Below are 15,162 nucleotides of genomic sequence, written 5' to 3'. Positions count from 1 at the left end.
TTTCATCTAAACACCTCTAGTAATTAAAACACATTATCTTACACCCCTCTGAGTTGAACAAAATATTGTATTCCACGCATTTAAGGATCATTTACACTGACTAAACAAGAGGAAAAAAAGAAAGGACTGATTCTCTCTCTCTCTCTCTCCCTCCCCATTTCCTGTTAAAGGACTGATTCTCTCTCTCTCTCTCTCTCTCCCTCCCCATTTCCTGTTCAACCCTCTTCAGTTTGCTGCACACAACACTGCCATTGTCAGTCTCTAACTCAACACTTTTACAAAACCCACAAGAAGTTGCTAGGATTTTTCACTACATCGGTTGTCAGTTAGTTGATTGAGGTTCACATTAAATCTTAAAGGTTTTTCATCTTACCAGTAGCTTCTTGGAGGGAAAGGGGTGGAATGGCAATGCGAAAATGACATTGATATGACATTTATGCGTGGACAAAGATGTTTAAAAGATTGAGTTCTAATAAGTAGAGATTCTTATTTGAAAATTTGTGAAAACACAGTTTGGGGAAATGTTCAGTGTGTACTATAGCTAATACTTTTGAAACGCATGTTGCCATCATATTTCGTAGATTATAAATACTTCTCATGAAGAGTAAAATGAAATTATAAAATTAATGTGCCATTCTTTTTAAATGGACGAATAAGAAAATAATGTCACATGAACTGAAAGTCCAGTGAATCAAGCTCGATGATGGGAAAAAGCAAAATGAATTCATGATTTGATCAAATAGTGGCAAGACTGTGTAAATAATAATTAGAAAATATATATATATGATTTGCTAGTACAAGTGTACAACTATGTGTATTTCATTCTTGTGCTTTAGAAAAAGGTGTTCAAGTACTATAAAACATGTCTGGAAAGCCATAAAGGAATTGAATTTGGATGTAATCAGGTGTAATTATACTATTTGACATGTTTGTTTGGCCAAATAATTATTTCGTTAGTAAAAAATTAAGTGCAATTGAGAAGGAGCAATTACACTATCTAATTCTCAGAAAAGAGTCAAGAAATGTATGAATGCTTGACGGTGATTTTTGAATTTCTCTAATTCAACAAGTAAATCGAAAGTTAAATCTATACTGAATCTCACCTAAATTGCATCTTTCTATCTTTCCTTCCTGAGGGAGTTACATCTTTTTCTAAAGATTTGCGCGCCATATCCAATAATATGGTCATGGACCATGCATTTATTTAAACCCATAATTTTTAGCCTAGATTTGAATTTATCTAATATATAAAATTATTGAAATTGTTAGCAAAATATTAGATTATTAATCATAATTAAAATAAAATTATTAACTACACCCTTCATCTCAAATTATTTATCGTGGTTACTAAAAATAGTTATGTCAAATTATTTGTCATTTTAGAAGTTCAAGACACATTTAATTATATTTTCTTCATTAATGAGTATAACACATGAATGGAGTAAGCATTTAATCAAGAGCGATTATAAATCAAACATAAATAAAGGCAAAGTAATCAGATATCCTTCCCAATTAATACTCTCTCTGGATCAAAAAGAGTGTTCACTTAGGCCTTTACACACTCCTTAAGAAAATACTAACTCCTAAGAAAATACTAACTCCTCGGCAAAAATAAATAATTTAACTAAACTACCCCTAACAATAGGTGTTGAGATTGGATCACCTAACACTTATTAAGGCCAATTTTAAAAGAATTAAGTTAAATTTTTCTTGATTTGATAAGTAAATATATTTTTTAAATCAATAATAAAAGCTAAATAAATACTCTATTTTAACCGAAGAGAGTATTTAGGGCGTGTAAAAAAAAAAGATGAAAAATAAAGTTACTTAGGGAGTTGTTAAAATTCGAGTCTTGGACTCATAAAAATGTCTGAGTTGGCCTCTATCTAGATTGTAGAGTAGGAAAGATTTGGATAATCCAATATTCAAATGTAAAGTCAACATTTGAAAGATTTGTACACGTGTAGAGTGTGTGAGTCAGTTCTATATATAGAACCTATAAATATAAGCGCCAAAGCAGCAAGCCCTACATTTCTCATTTGCTGTCAGAACTCACTTTGCGCATTTTTGTTCTCTCCAAGGATGTCCGGCGACCAACAAAGAATGTCAATAGACAATGACAAGGTCAAACTTCTCACTCTTTATTTTTTTTTTATTTCTCTTTGATTTTGTTATATAAATCATAAAAACACTTAATTAATGCTAATGGGCATCTTGAAGAGCTCTCTTGCATGTGTTCTGATACAATTCTTTGTCAATTTTGATGATCCTTTTGGCTGCTGGTTTTAGTAAATGTTGCTCTCTCCGTTTCGATTTGTTTGCCTGGTTTTTGACTTGGTACGGAGTTTAAGAAAGTATGGAAAGATTTTTGGATCTTGGGGTGTTAAATTAAAGATATAGAACAACAACAACATATCTAGTGAGATCCACAAAATGGGGTCTGGGGGAGGATAGAATGTACGCAGACCTTAGCCCCTGCCTTGGGAGATAGAGAGGTTGTTTCTGATAGACCCTCAGTGCAAGGACAAGCAAAGATTAAAGATATATGAAATGTCCTTTAATCTTGTGGTCTTAGAACATGCCATGTGGAAAGTTGGGATTGAAGAGTTGCAAAAAAAAAAAAAAAGGAAAGAGGGGTTCTTTTTTAAACGGCTTAAAAATGAAAGTAAGACAAACAAATTGAAATAGAGGGAATATGAATCAGGGAATATTGGGTTTTAGTTAGAGATTTTTACGATATCCAACTGTTTCAATATGCTTCATGATCACGTAGGAAGGAGGATGTTAGGATCGAGTGGAAAAGGGAATTTTTACAAAGCAAGAGTGGGCGTGTGAGCTGTGAACTGCTTTTTCTTTAAAGGTTGAATCTTTGAAAAAGTCTCTGATAAAAATACACCAATTCTTTTCGAGCCTGGTATATCAACTCTCAAGCTACTTCAATATTTAGCTTCCCTTTCCTTTTAGAGCCAGAGTTCTTTTTTATAACCCTCGACTGAGGAGGGCTGGGAAGCCTCAGGAAGAAGTAAATCGAAATATGGTGGAAAACAATGCAAGCTTGCATTTGATGGACTTGTAAATGAAGCAGAATCAATACCTAGCCTCATGGAATCCCTACAAGATTAGAGAGGGATTCTTCTTTTTGGTTTTTGCACACCTGTACATATTTCAGCACTTGCTTAATGCTGTTGTTATAATAAAATTACCTTTTCTATAAAAAAGAATATGGAAGAGCAATATACTCTGAAAGCAAAACATTTCACATGACTGGCCGATTAGAACTACGTCCACAAGTAGAGAGGAGCAATTCACTATATCAGTGATGGGTACAAAGGGTAAAGAATAGATGACACTCTAATAATCTCAGTACGCATTAGAAGATAGCATAACCTCACTTTTTTTTTTGACCAAGTAATTGAATAACCTCACTTGATACAGTCCCAAAATGCTCACAAAGAGGTTTACTCAAGTGTAAGGTCTGAGACTTTTTAACAAAATTATTTCACCCAAACCCTAACACTGAACATAACTGAAAACCCCATATCTTAATGTAGTTTCACTCAAAAGATAGTGTCAATTAATAGGCAGATTCGGCCTCCACGCAAATCCTTTGCATTTAATATAACAGATCTTCACAGTACAACCTAATTTAATTCTTCAGATCACACTTTATCAAAGAATCTGCGTGTTGCACCCATTTTGTCGAAACAATGCATGACTTACTATTGGTTGTTACGTTCTCCTCACACCACAACAAAGCCCCAATTTAGGTAATGGCATCCGCGTTCATATCACATGGTGGAATAGATGTAAATGATTGTGCAGTTATTGTTGATATTACTAGCTCATTACATAGCTTGTAATAGTTTCCTCTTTTGATTGTAAGTTTCAACCTCTTCAAACATTCTCTTTTTGCTGGTATATCTATAAAAGTTACTCTTTAGCAATTAAAAAGAAATATCTGGCGGAATTAATGAGGTTGCCAAGTTGAATAAAGATTGCCCACCAACTTGTTTTGAGAAGATATGCCAGCTGAAATTAGGACGAAACAAACAAAAGAGTTTGCATGTCTATTTACAGAAAAGTTAGGACTCTCACCATGCCTAAATGTGGCAGTTCACTTTTAGTATTATGTTTAATTTTTATTATTCCATTACCTTTGACAAAGCTGCAAGTTACTTTATACTTGTGCATTAATTTTCAAGAACTACTAGAGGCTTGATGCGCACTATAGGTGTGTTTCTTTTGAGCCACACATTGGAAGGAAACCAACATGGATATAACTAACAGGCAAAACTTTATCAAGTTTCAAGTTAATCAACTTGATCTATGAGAGCAAACATGCTCTTTTGAACTTTGGATCTGATTACATAATTGAAGGTCCTTAATTTAGTTCTTATGTATTAGAATTCGTTAAGCCTGGTAATGGCAAGTGAAATGAGGTTACTTATAAAATATGGCATGTAAAATGGGGATGATCTTGTGGTTGAGAAATAAATGAGGACTATATTCAAGAACTGAGATTACTATTTAGTCCCTGCCTTATTTTATTTGGTTTTATTAATCCATTTATTTTACTGCTTGCACTTCGGATATGGGAGAGCCATCTTCTTCACAAGATATGCTGCGGTGGTGAGGTTGGCTAAGGGTTTAGCTGACTTGCTCGGGTGTTATTAGATAGGGTCTTGGTGGCGGATATTGGTCTGCTGGTATTCATCTGCATGGCAATTGACTGTGGAAACCTGAGAGTCCTAATATTATTTTTTGATCGGTAAAGGATAAGTATATTGATACTTGATACTGTAGACATGTACAATTAGCAACCTTACAAGGAAGTTCTACTATTATTTCATTTTTCACTTTATATTTATGTTGTTTGTGCTCTTCAAACAGGTTGATTGCTCTTGTGAGTAGTTTTTCCTCTCTGAGAACCGCTTTTCTTTCTAAGCACGATAATATCAATCCCTTTGCAGTTCCCTTTACCAATTTCAGTTTTATATCTGCAACCTTAAGGGACTTAACTTCAAAGCACCTCCATTAGTTAAAGTTGACGACAGTATTTGAACTAGTACCCGAAATAGTCAAGTTTGTCTTCCATTGCCAAATGGTTGGTCAGGTGTTCTAAATTTACTAAAAGTGAGGGCTGTTAGATTAAAACCTCAGCCTCAGTTTAGGCCTCTTTCCATCTATATAGTATATCGGCTGCAGCAACTTTGGCATCTTGTAGTGGAAATCTGAATGTTCAGGCTTCATTATGTAGTTTCAGAAGGAAAGTATATCGTATGTTCCTCCTAAATGAAACAAAGATAAAAAATGGCTTGAAGTACGATTTGTGGGTTACTATTACTCGTTACACTGCGGATGTGGTGGGCACACTAGGACCTTATAATAGACACTTATTGAATCTTTTCTTAATAAGCAACTCTAACATACTGATGTTTGCTTTTATGTTTTTTTTTATTTCCAGCTACCCATCAGTCCTAAGGCACTAGTTGTGCATGATCCATTGCTCAATCAAGGAGGTCAGAGTAATTTGTTTGTTTTTGCTGGCAATCGTGACACGATGCAAAATGGAACAGCTGAGGCAGTTGTCTGCAATTCCAAGGTTGTTAAGATTATGAAAGATATCTGCCTCGGTTATTTTATTTTATCATTCATGGATGCACTATGCACAATAGTCTTGATAATAGATATAGATATATCTACTTACAGCCATTATTTGAGATGATAATGCACATGATACTGTAATATATTGTGAAATAGATGGGTCAATATTCATTACTATATCATTTAATTACTGCAGAAACTTGAGGATGCAATGCAGGAGATTGGTCTAAAAATTAAACACCATGAAGATAATATCAAATTCTTAAAGGCTCAGAAGAACAAGTTGGATGATTCAATTTTGGATTTACAAGGTATTGTTTCTATCTTTTCAAGTTAATTAGGTGTCTTGTAAAATGCATGTGCAAAATTTTAAAAGGTTACTGTAGTTATTTTGTTCTCGCAGTATCCTAGAATGTAATGCTTTTATTCTGTCCTTATGAGAAGGAAACAATTAAACATGTTAAGATTTTCATATCAAGGGATGTCTTTCACATTTCAAGTAAATATGGATTTCGTGATTACCTGTAGCACAAACTATCAGCCATCAGCTTGTTTGAGTGAGCTGAGAGAGGCCTAATATGTTGATCATAGGTTTAATGCTGTGTATTGCCTATTTAAAAGTACTCCATGTAGACTATAGCATTCAGTTCAATTTTCTTGTCTTTCTCTTTTTGCATAGGTCTTTTCACTGTTTCTCAATTTTAATTCCTTGTGCTTGTGGGGTGTTGTAGTTTCTCTTGGCAAGATTCATTCAACATGTGGAACTGATTCTGAAAATAAGGAATCTTCCAATGGGTGGAGTGAGGAGGAAACCAGTGAAAAAATCTTAAGACTTGATAAATCCGCAGCTGGCATCTGTTGCCAGCTGAAAACAGATCATGGAAGTCAGATTACTCATATTCCGTTGATGAAGGACGTCATGGGTATTGTTGCTTTGCTTGGGAAGGTTGACGACGACAATCTCAGCAGGTTAATTTCACATAGCATCCAGTAATTGCTAGCATTTTCTACAAGAACAAAAACAAAAACTGCTCTATGAATCCACTTTCTGTGTAGTTCTCGTCAGCCATGTTAAGAAATTATAACATTTGTTCATAAAGTCCCAAATCCTAATCAAGATGCCAATATGTGGCTGCATGAAGGTGAAGATTTAAGACAAAAAGTTTGATATGTTCTGGTCTTTGAATAGCCAATGGTGAAAGGGGCCTTCCGGATTTCATGTGTTGAGTCACCAGAAGGCACTGCTCCAAATCTGACCCATCTCCCATTAAGGAATGTTTGTTTTGCATGTAATATATATTATATGAGCTTTCTTTAGATTTGATCAGAATATGTGTAGGACTTGTTGGTGATCCTCGGATATTAGAGTGGGCTATGAATTTTAATAGGATTCTCTAGTCTCTTGCACTGTCTTACATTTATTTATTAAAAAAAAAATCTCTAGTCTCTTGCACTGTATTTTTTTGGCCTTTTATTTTATAGCTGTAAAATATCTATCAAGTCATGCATGGTTTGAGATCACGGAGCAGATTAGCGTGGAAGCATCTCATGGCTTAGTCCATCACAGCTCTTCTTTTTTATGAGATGATTCAGTTTCTTCTTCTTTTTCTTTTGGTGGATGAAGACGTATTTGTGCTTGCCGCACACATTTTGTCTCACGTCTATGTAGTGTCAAAGCATATACCAAACATCATTGTGTTTCTTTCTAAGGGGAAAAAGGGAAACATATTTTGATGATGGTAAGGATTTAAGGGAAAAGGGAAAGAAATGGTTCTAGTTGCCAAACAAGCCCTTAGCATGTGGAGACTCTTTTGTGTATGAAATTGAGTATCTCTTTGCCTAAAATGAGGTCTTGTCATGACTTAGGACTTAAAATCAGAATAGTTCTCTGCATTTTGAGAATAGAAGATGACAGAAGCATGGCGTTTAAAGTAGGCAGATAATGGAAGTAACTGTACTTATAAAATAAATGGAAGTTCACTGTATTATGATTGACATTTGTATCTTAATCTCTGAAATCCAGGCTTCTCTCAGATTTTCTGGGGCTAGAAACCATGTTAGCAGTTGTTTGCAAGACGCAAGATGGACTTAAAGCACTGGAAACATATGATAAGGAAGGTTTTATAAACAAAAGTTCTGGTCTTTATGGCCTTGGAGCTGCAATTGGGAGAGATTTGGATGACCCATTTCTTGTAATCTGTCTTGGGAACTTAAGGTTTGAGTTTATGATGATCTCTTCTCACAAATGCTGATCATATCTTTAACACTTCTTTACTCTCGTTTGTTTTTACTTTTTTTTTGGGGGGGTTATCATTTAGACCATACGCTGGTGAATTCATTGCTGATGACCCTCAGAGGAGGCTTGATTTAATGAAGCCAAGATGGGACAATGGGGAAACTCCTCCTGGTTTTCTTGGTTTCGCTGTCAATATGATCAATATTGACACTGCAAACTTATATTGGGCTACAAGCACTGGTCATGGCCTCAGAGAGACCCTCTTCTATAAACTCTTCTCACGGTTGCAAGTATACAAAACAAGGGCAGACATGTTGCAGGCACTACGTGTTATAACTGATGGAGCCATATCTTTGGATGGTGGGATCATAAAACGTGATGGTGTATTTGTCCTAGGCAAGAGGTAAAGAGGCTTATCTTAAATAGTGTCTATATTTCATTCATATATATATTTCTTCTTTCATAATTCAACTTGTTTGTGAAGACACCCTGAAGGATTGGTTGCCTATTAACTTGTTCCTTTTTGAGTATCAAGTAATATACTTGATCTCTAACTTTGCGCCTTAACTGGAAGCTGGTGTTATTTTGTGACCATGTTGCTTGACCTTTGTGGAGTTCAGTAGTACAACCTTACACGAACTTCCTCTTTTAATCTGTATAGAATGGTGAATGACTGCATGTTCTTCCATTCCTTTCATTACATCTACATCAAAGCTTCTACAGGTAGCCGTTGTTACATTTCTTTGTATTGCATATTCGTTTCAAGATGATTAACAGACCATTGGCATCTTTAATGAATCATTATCCTAAAATGGGGAAAAAGAAAAAAAGAAGTCTACAACACATTTTAGAAATTAATCAGGAAAAATAACCTTTAATCTAATTTTCTGGGGAGGAGTTATCATGTTCTGAGTCTACAAACATATTTTTAGATTTACCTGACTGGCTTCTGTCAATTATTTAATATCTTAATCTCACCGTCTCCGACATGTTGTTCTTAATCATATGTTTATATGTTTATTTATCAGATGTATTTGAGTTTGCAGCACACTTTATTTTTCTTGTTAATTGCATCACTGAATCTTTTGGGTTCTTTCTTTCTCATGTACATTTTGTGTAAAGGGAAGTAGAGATCAAATTTCCAAAGAGTTCCAGAAGTTCGAATATACCTGAAAACTATTTTGATACTGAGAGCCGGATGAAGGAGCTGAAGTGGAAAAGGGAAAGATTTTTGGAAGATTTACAGAGAGAACAATCATTCCTGGACCAAGCAAAGTTCAACTTTGAAATAAAGAAGCAAGAGTTTGTCAAGTTTCTTGCACATAGCTCATCCTATGTCACAGCGGTAATTACTTGAGTGTGTCTAGTTAGACTATGCATGCTAGTCAATGGTTTGTTCCTAATAGTTTGTGCTGTTGATGCCAAGGCGATATAAAAATTCATCTCTGAGCTGTTTTAGGTAAAAGCTTGAGCATTTTTAACTTTATCCTCGGTGTCCTTACATCCTGCTTTAATTGATTGACGATGTCATTTGATAACTGCAAACTACGCTTACATTTTATCATGCAAGCGGAGAACTCTGCATGGAAAGAGATGCTATTTTTTTCACTGGGAACTTTTAAGCTTGTGCTTGGTTTGGTATGCCAGTTATAGATGTTTTCTTTGAGCAGTCTAAAGATATAGAGATATAGGAAGTGAGATGCTAAAACAGCGGTAAGTTTGACTTCAGCAATTTCATGGTAAATGGACGAAATGGTTTTTGCTAGGATGCAGTAAAACTATCCTTTTTCAATCAAAGATGTTTATATTCTAACCTCATTACAGATGGGAGAGAACACATTTGCTTCAAGTTTGTACTGAAATATTTAAATAACAAGTAAAGTTTTGGTATGTACATATTTGCTTCCTTGTATTTGCAGTCCTCAAGTGGCAATATCTGAAGTTGTGGATAAAGACAAATGGAGAGCTTGGGAAGGATCTTTCGCAGAACTTACTGTAAAAGAAAGTTCTAATTTATGTAAACTTCTGCTGAAGTAATTTGTTACAAGAGGAGTGGATAAATAGAAAGTGTAGTAGTTCAGGTATTAAATTAGTCATTTTGTTGCAATGTTATCTGCATAAATGTTAAATCTCCTAGTAATACTGGTAAAAATTCAGGAGAGCAAAAAGAATAAAGAAATGAGTGGAATATATATTAAGGGTACCAAAGGGAGACTACTAGTAGATTAAGGATGCAACTTAGGAAGATCTGGAGAACAGTTCCGTTGTGTATCATCTGGCCTGTTTGGAAAGAAGAAATCAGAGTTGTTTTGAATGAAGAGCATAGGGGTAATATATTGTATAAAATGTACATGTTTGCGAAATCTAGATGTATATGATTTTGACTCTGATGGACCTTATAGAATCCATTGCATTGTTGTAAGCTTTTTGGCATAAAATGCAAGATGGTTTTAACTCTATAGAATCCATTAAATAGTTGCAAGAACGGCAGTCGATACTCCACATGCATATATCTCCCTCAATGCTGTTTTCGGTAAATAAAGTTATCCGCCCTTTTAAAATGAATAAAAGGGTGTAACATAATATTTCTCTTTTGACAGGATCTATTACTTACTACTAGTACCTTATGAAGTTTTGCTCTCAGCATATATATGCTCTATTGTTGCCGTGTATGCAGACTCAGGTTCCGGCAGGAGGGGAGCGGTCGACCCCAATATCATGATTGCGTATTCGAGAAGCATTTCTACATTAGACAGGAGGAAACTTTATCAGTTGATTCAATGCTCGAGCTGTTAATTTATATTCTGGACAATGCCCTCGTAGATTATATGTGCAGTTTTATGTCATCCTTGTTTGGCTCAATTTCAGATTTGGGTGCAGTCTTATGCCAGTCTGATTCTTGTTTAGGTCAATTTTCATAGATGAGTAGTAAGTTCATTCAGGACAGTACCCTTTTCTCTTTTCCCATCTTTTAGATATAGCATGTTCTATCAATGTACAGGATCGTGTTAGTTGTTGCACTTCACTTGATGCTTAAGGTTGAAATTTATGCTACTTTTATCTAATTCAGTAATTGCAACTAGCGCCCCTACTATTGGTTATTGCTATCTAGTTACAATTGGCAAACTGGCTATGCTTTCCCTGGATGCACATCTACAAATTACATTTACTTTATAGTTTACTACTTTCTATAGAAATATATAGAGAACTTTTAGTACTATTTATTTATTAATTTTCCCTAATGTATAATGTTGGTTTGAGATGAATATGAATGGAAAAAAGTGAGGATTCATATATTCGGTTTCAACTTGTTTGGAACTGAGTTTTGTCCAAGTATAATAATCTAAAATATGTTTCCTCTCATTAAAAATATTTTTATAATCCTGCTTTGCAATGGTTAAAGAAGAATGGCTTCCAAGTATTGGCTATAAAATGAAGCATATAATTTTTTTAAAAGGTGACATTGAGTATCTTTACTTGGCTCTCAACTTCCTTCTGAATTTCACTTCAAATCCTTTTTGAAATTTTAATTTCGAGTAAAGGGTATAAAATGCCACTTACAATCTTGTCAATTAGATGTGTGTTAGATCATTTCTTTATTTTGGTGAAACTGAATTGACATGTAATACTAATTGCCTTTGCTGCTCCTTCAGAAAAAAAAATGATCCACAAGGTAGGAATGTCACCAGATAGCCGCTTGTGATTACCATTTAAAATAAAGCTGATTTTAGCTGGCCTTCTTACTCATGCAGACACTTGTATAATTTATATTGCTTTATAAGATGTGAAAATATGATAATAATATTTGATTATTTGAATCTCTCTACTTTTAATATTTTATTTTCTACATTTGTAAATGGACAATAAATCAGTATCGATAAGAATGTGTCACACTAGTTTAATTAATGTTCAGTTTTCAATTGCCATTCTTTAGGTTCTCTCTGTGTGTTTGTTTTCTCATTTGCAGTATATCTAAAGTTTCAGGAATAAGTTTCACCAATATTATTTGGGAGAAGAAAAAGCAGAAGTTGATGATAACAGTTTGAGACCTTCGAGTATATCTAAGGTTTCAGGAATAAGTATCACCAATATTAATTGAGAGAAGAAAAAGCAGAAGTTGATGATAACAATTTGAGACCTTCGAGTCTGAAGTTAGGATCTGTCAAAGCTAATATCAGACCTCATTTCTGAATTAGAACTGCATTCAAAATAGGTTCAAATTAAGACTGAGGTCTGAAGTTAGATTTTGCCAAAGCCTTGAGGTGAACAAATGTCTGAAGTTGATTCTGAGGCATCTAAACTTTATAAACTTCGGCTATATTTTAAATAGAAATCGTATAAATGACTATTTTTGCACTTGTCACATCTGGAACCAGACTTTACTAAACTTTTCAAAAGATTAGTGAAAAAGCATACTTCAGGGTAAAAAGAGACTTTATTAACTTACAAATGATGAGTCAAAATACGTAGGCTAACATAATTGAAAAGTATAATGATCAGGTGTCATGGTGTATGTTATTTGCAGATGACATAATTTTGATTGACGAGACTCGCTGCGGAATTAACTCTAAGTTGGAGGTTTGGAGACAAACCCTGGAGTTTGATTTAGGTTGAGTCGGACCAAGACAGAGTAATTGGAGTGCAAGTTTAGTGGCGTGACGTCTGAGGCTGGAGAGGAGGTGAGGCTCGGTACCCAGGCCATCCAAAGGAAAGGAAGTTCCAAGTATCTTGGGTCTATTATTCAAGGAAATGAGGAGATTGAGAATGATGTCACACATCGTATTGGTGCAGGGTGGATGAAGTGGAGATTGGCATCAGGAGTCTCATGTGACAAGAAGGTGCCACCGAAACTTGAAGGCAAGTTCTACAAAGTGGTGGTTAGACTAACTAAGTTGTATGGGGCGGAGTGTTGGCCGGTCAAGAACTCTCACGTTCAGAAGATGAAAGTGGCGGAAATGAGGATGTTGCGATAGATGTGTCGGCATATTAGGAGGGATAGGATTAGAAATAATGATATCCGAAACAAAGTGGGGGTAGCATCGATGGAGGACAAGATGCGGGAAGTGTGACTGAGGTGATTCGGACATGTGAAGAGGAGATGCCCGGATGCCCCAATAAGGAGGTGTACGAGGTTGGCTATGGACGATTTCAGGAGAGGTAGACCGAAGAAGTACTGGGGAGAGGTGATTAGACGGGACTTGGCGCAGTCCCGGCTTACCGAGGACACGACCTTGATAGGCGGTTTTGGAGGGCACAGATTAGTGTAGAAGGTTAGTAGGTAGTTGAGTATTGTCACACTTATCCTTCCATACTAGTAGTCGTAGTATTACTCTTGTAGTTTCTTGCTCGTCGATTTTTGTTATTATTTTTTATTTCTTGTACTTTGACTATTGTATTACTCTGTTTTCATGGTTTGTTCGTTATTCCTTTTTTGTCTTGCTTTGAATTGATTGTTCCTATGCCGAGGGTCTATCGGAAACAGCCTCTCTACCATGATAGAGGTAAGGTCTGCGTAAATTTTACCCTTCCAGATACCACTTTGTGAGATTTCACTAGGTATGTTGTTGTTGTAACATAATTGAAAAGTAACCAGACATATGCATCTTAGGTATTCTAAAGAATGGAGATCTTTTCTTCGTCATTCATATATGTTAATATTTTGTTATAGCTCAATCGAAAATAAGAAAATTTGGGTTCATAAGAGGTAAAGATCAAGAATTACCTTTGGATATAGATTCCCAAATTCAAGATTGTGGATAAGACTATCTTAAAAAAAACCTCGCATCCACTTACATACGTGCACAAAGCATCCCGTGACTAAGCATTACTGTAATCAGTGAATGTATATGCAAAACGTAAATAAATAAAAAAAGTAAGGTTCCACCGAGACTTGAGAACTCGGGTTACTGGATTCAGAGTCCAATGTCCTGACCACTAGACCATGGAACCGCTTGTTAATGTTATTCGACATATTAGATAATATTAGTAAAGTTATTTTTTTTTTGTGGGTTTCCTAACATAAAAACAAAGTATATCATTATTTTCAATCAACTGCAACTGCAAAATGATTTCAAGTTTGAAAACGGTAAAATTTACCATTTGAATTTCAATAATTTATATTTAACCTTCTACTTTTAAAAAATTTTCTCGTTGCTAGTCTTTTGTTCAAATATATGCATTGTCCTAATGGAGCCAAGGGTAGGAACAAAGTATAAGGATAAATTTGGTCATTTTTTCGAAGTACATGAATAAACTTATTCTCTTATTCATATGTTTTTTTTCTTTGGTCGCATATTTCTTCAAGTAAAATTATTAAGATAACTTACTTTAACTGACTTCTAAAGAAACTAGGCTTCAATTCTATAAGATAATTCAAATTAAATATCGATTTTTTCTTGAAATATATGTATACTAAAAATAACTAAACTTATACATATAAGCAACACTTTGTATGCTTTACAAAGTTCAATTTAAATCAAAAGTAATAAGTAATGAAGGAAATATGTAACAATTTGTAAGAACGTGAAAATTCTCGTAAGCTGAATAATTGATAGAAATATAGATTTCACTTGAAAAAACGTCTCAAATTTGAATATATTAATTTGTATGAAAATGATATGGTGAAAAATTCAAGTGCAAGTACTCAAATTAGAGAAAACTTATCTAAATTGGGTTAAACATATTATTAGCGAGACGAAAGAAAGAATCAACTAGTGAGTCTTGATGAATCATTTAAATTATCCTTAGAGAATATTTAAATTGTCAGATTTTATATGTGATTCAACTATAGTATTTTATTTTAATAAAATAAAATATTTTTATAATATTATAGTATTGGTTAGTTTACTATATTCACGAAAATTATATCAATATGAATTTGAATTTTATCTAGAATTGAAATTTAACTACTTTAAAAGACAATTAAGATAAGTCGTTTCAAGGATGTTACATGAAAAAACAAAAACAAAAAAATATTTCTAGAAAAGAAAAGTTATCCATGTACTTTTGAGAAAATGGCCAATATCCATATACTTGTATCTGTGGCTCTATTATGAAATAGTGACGGAGCTGCAGTGTAGCAAGGGTGTTCAGTTTACAGATATAGATAAAATCCTATTCTATATGGTTATAGTTTACGGTTTGAACACTCTTGACATAATTGACCGCGCTAGTCCAGTGGTGAAGGGTGTTCAGCGAAAGTCTTGGAGTTCATCTGAGCACGCTCAAGTTCGATCCTACTATAGAGGCATTAATTTTTGTTTTAGCCTTTTTAGGTTCCATTCTTAGTTGCATTAATTACACATTGGTTTTAAGGCTATATA

The 15,162-nt window shown here is 34.5% G+C and overlaps 1 protein-coding gene and 1 non-coding gene across 6 annotated transcripts; one reads left to right on the top strand and one right to left on the bottom strand.

The window, feature by feature from the left end:
* The first annotated feature begins 1,878 nt into the window (after positions 1-1,878).
* LOC132632090 (protein DEFECTIVE IN MERISTEM SILENCING 3-like) lies at positions 1,879-10,905 on the top strand. 5 transcript variants are annotated; one of them, XR_009579241.1, is made up of 9 exons: positions 1,879-2,124; positions 5,465-5,602; positions 5,801-5,915; positions 6,336-6,573; positions 7,628-7,819; positions 7,923-8,243; positions 8,963-9,185; positions 9,760-9,921; positions 10,518-10,905. XR_009579241.1 is itself a non-coding variant. In XM_060347905.1 (8 exons), exons 1-8 carry the CDS (start codon positions 2,083-2,085, stop codon positions 9,778-9,780), a joined length of 1,290 nt encoding a protein of 429 aa, XP_060203888.1. In that variant the 5' UTR covers positions 1,879-2,082; the 3' UTR covers positions 9,781-10,511. The 5 variants fall into 5 exon arrangements, 3 of the variants coding, with proteins under 3 accessions (XP_060203888.1, XP_060203887.1, XP_060203890.1); XR_009579242.1 differs by lacking the exon at positions 10,518-10,905 and adding an exon at positions 10,441-10,455; XM_060347905.1 differs by lacking the exon at positions 10,518-10,905 and having other exon boundaries at positions 9,760-10,511.
* Positions 10,906-13,715: 2,810 nt separating this feature from the next.
* Positions 13,716-13,789, bottom strand: TRNAQ-CUG (transfer RNA glutamine (anticodon CUG)). Its single transcript has one exon. It is a non-coding gene; the product is annotated as a tRNA-Gln (tRNA).
* Between the last annotated feature and the right edge of the window lie 1,373 nt (positions 13,790-15,162).

The sequence above is a fragment of the Lycium barbarum genome, chromosome 3 (genome assembly GCF_019175385.1).
Source record: "Lycium barbarum isolate Lr01 chromosome 3, ASM1917538v2, whole genome shotgun sequence".
NCBI lineage: Eukaryota > Viridiplantae > Streptophyta > Magnoliopsida > Solanales > Solanaceae > Lycium > Lycium barbarum.
This window is presented reverse-complemented; position numbering and strand designations above follow the sequence as displayed.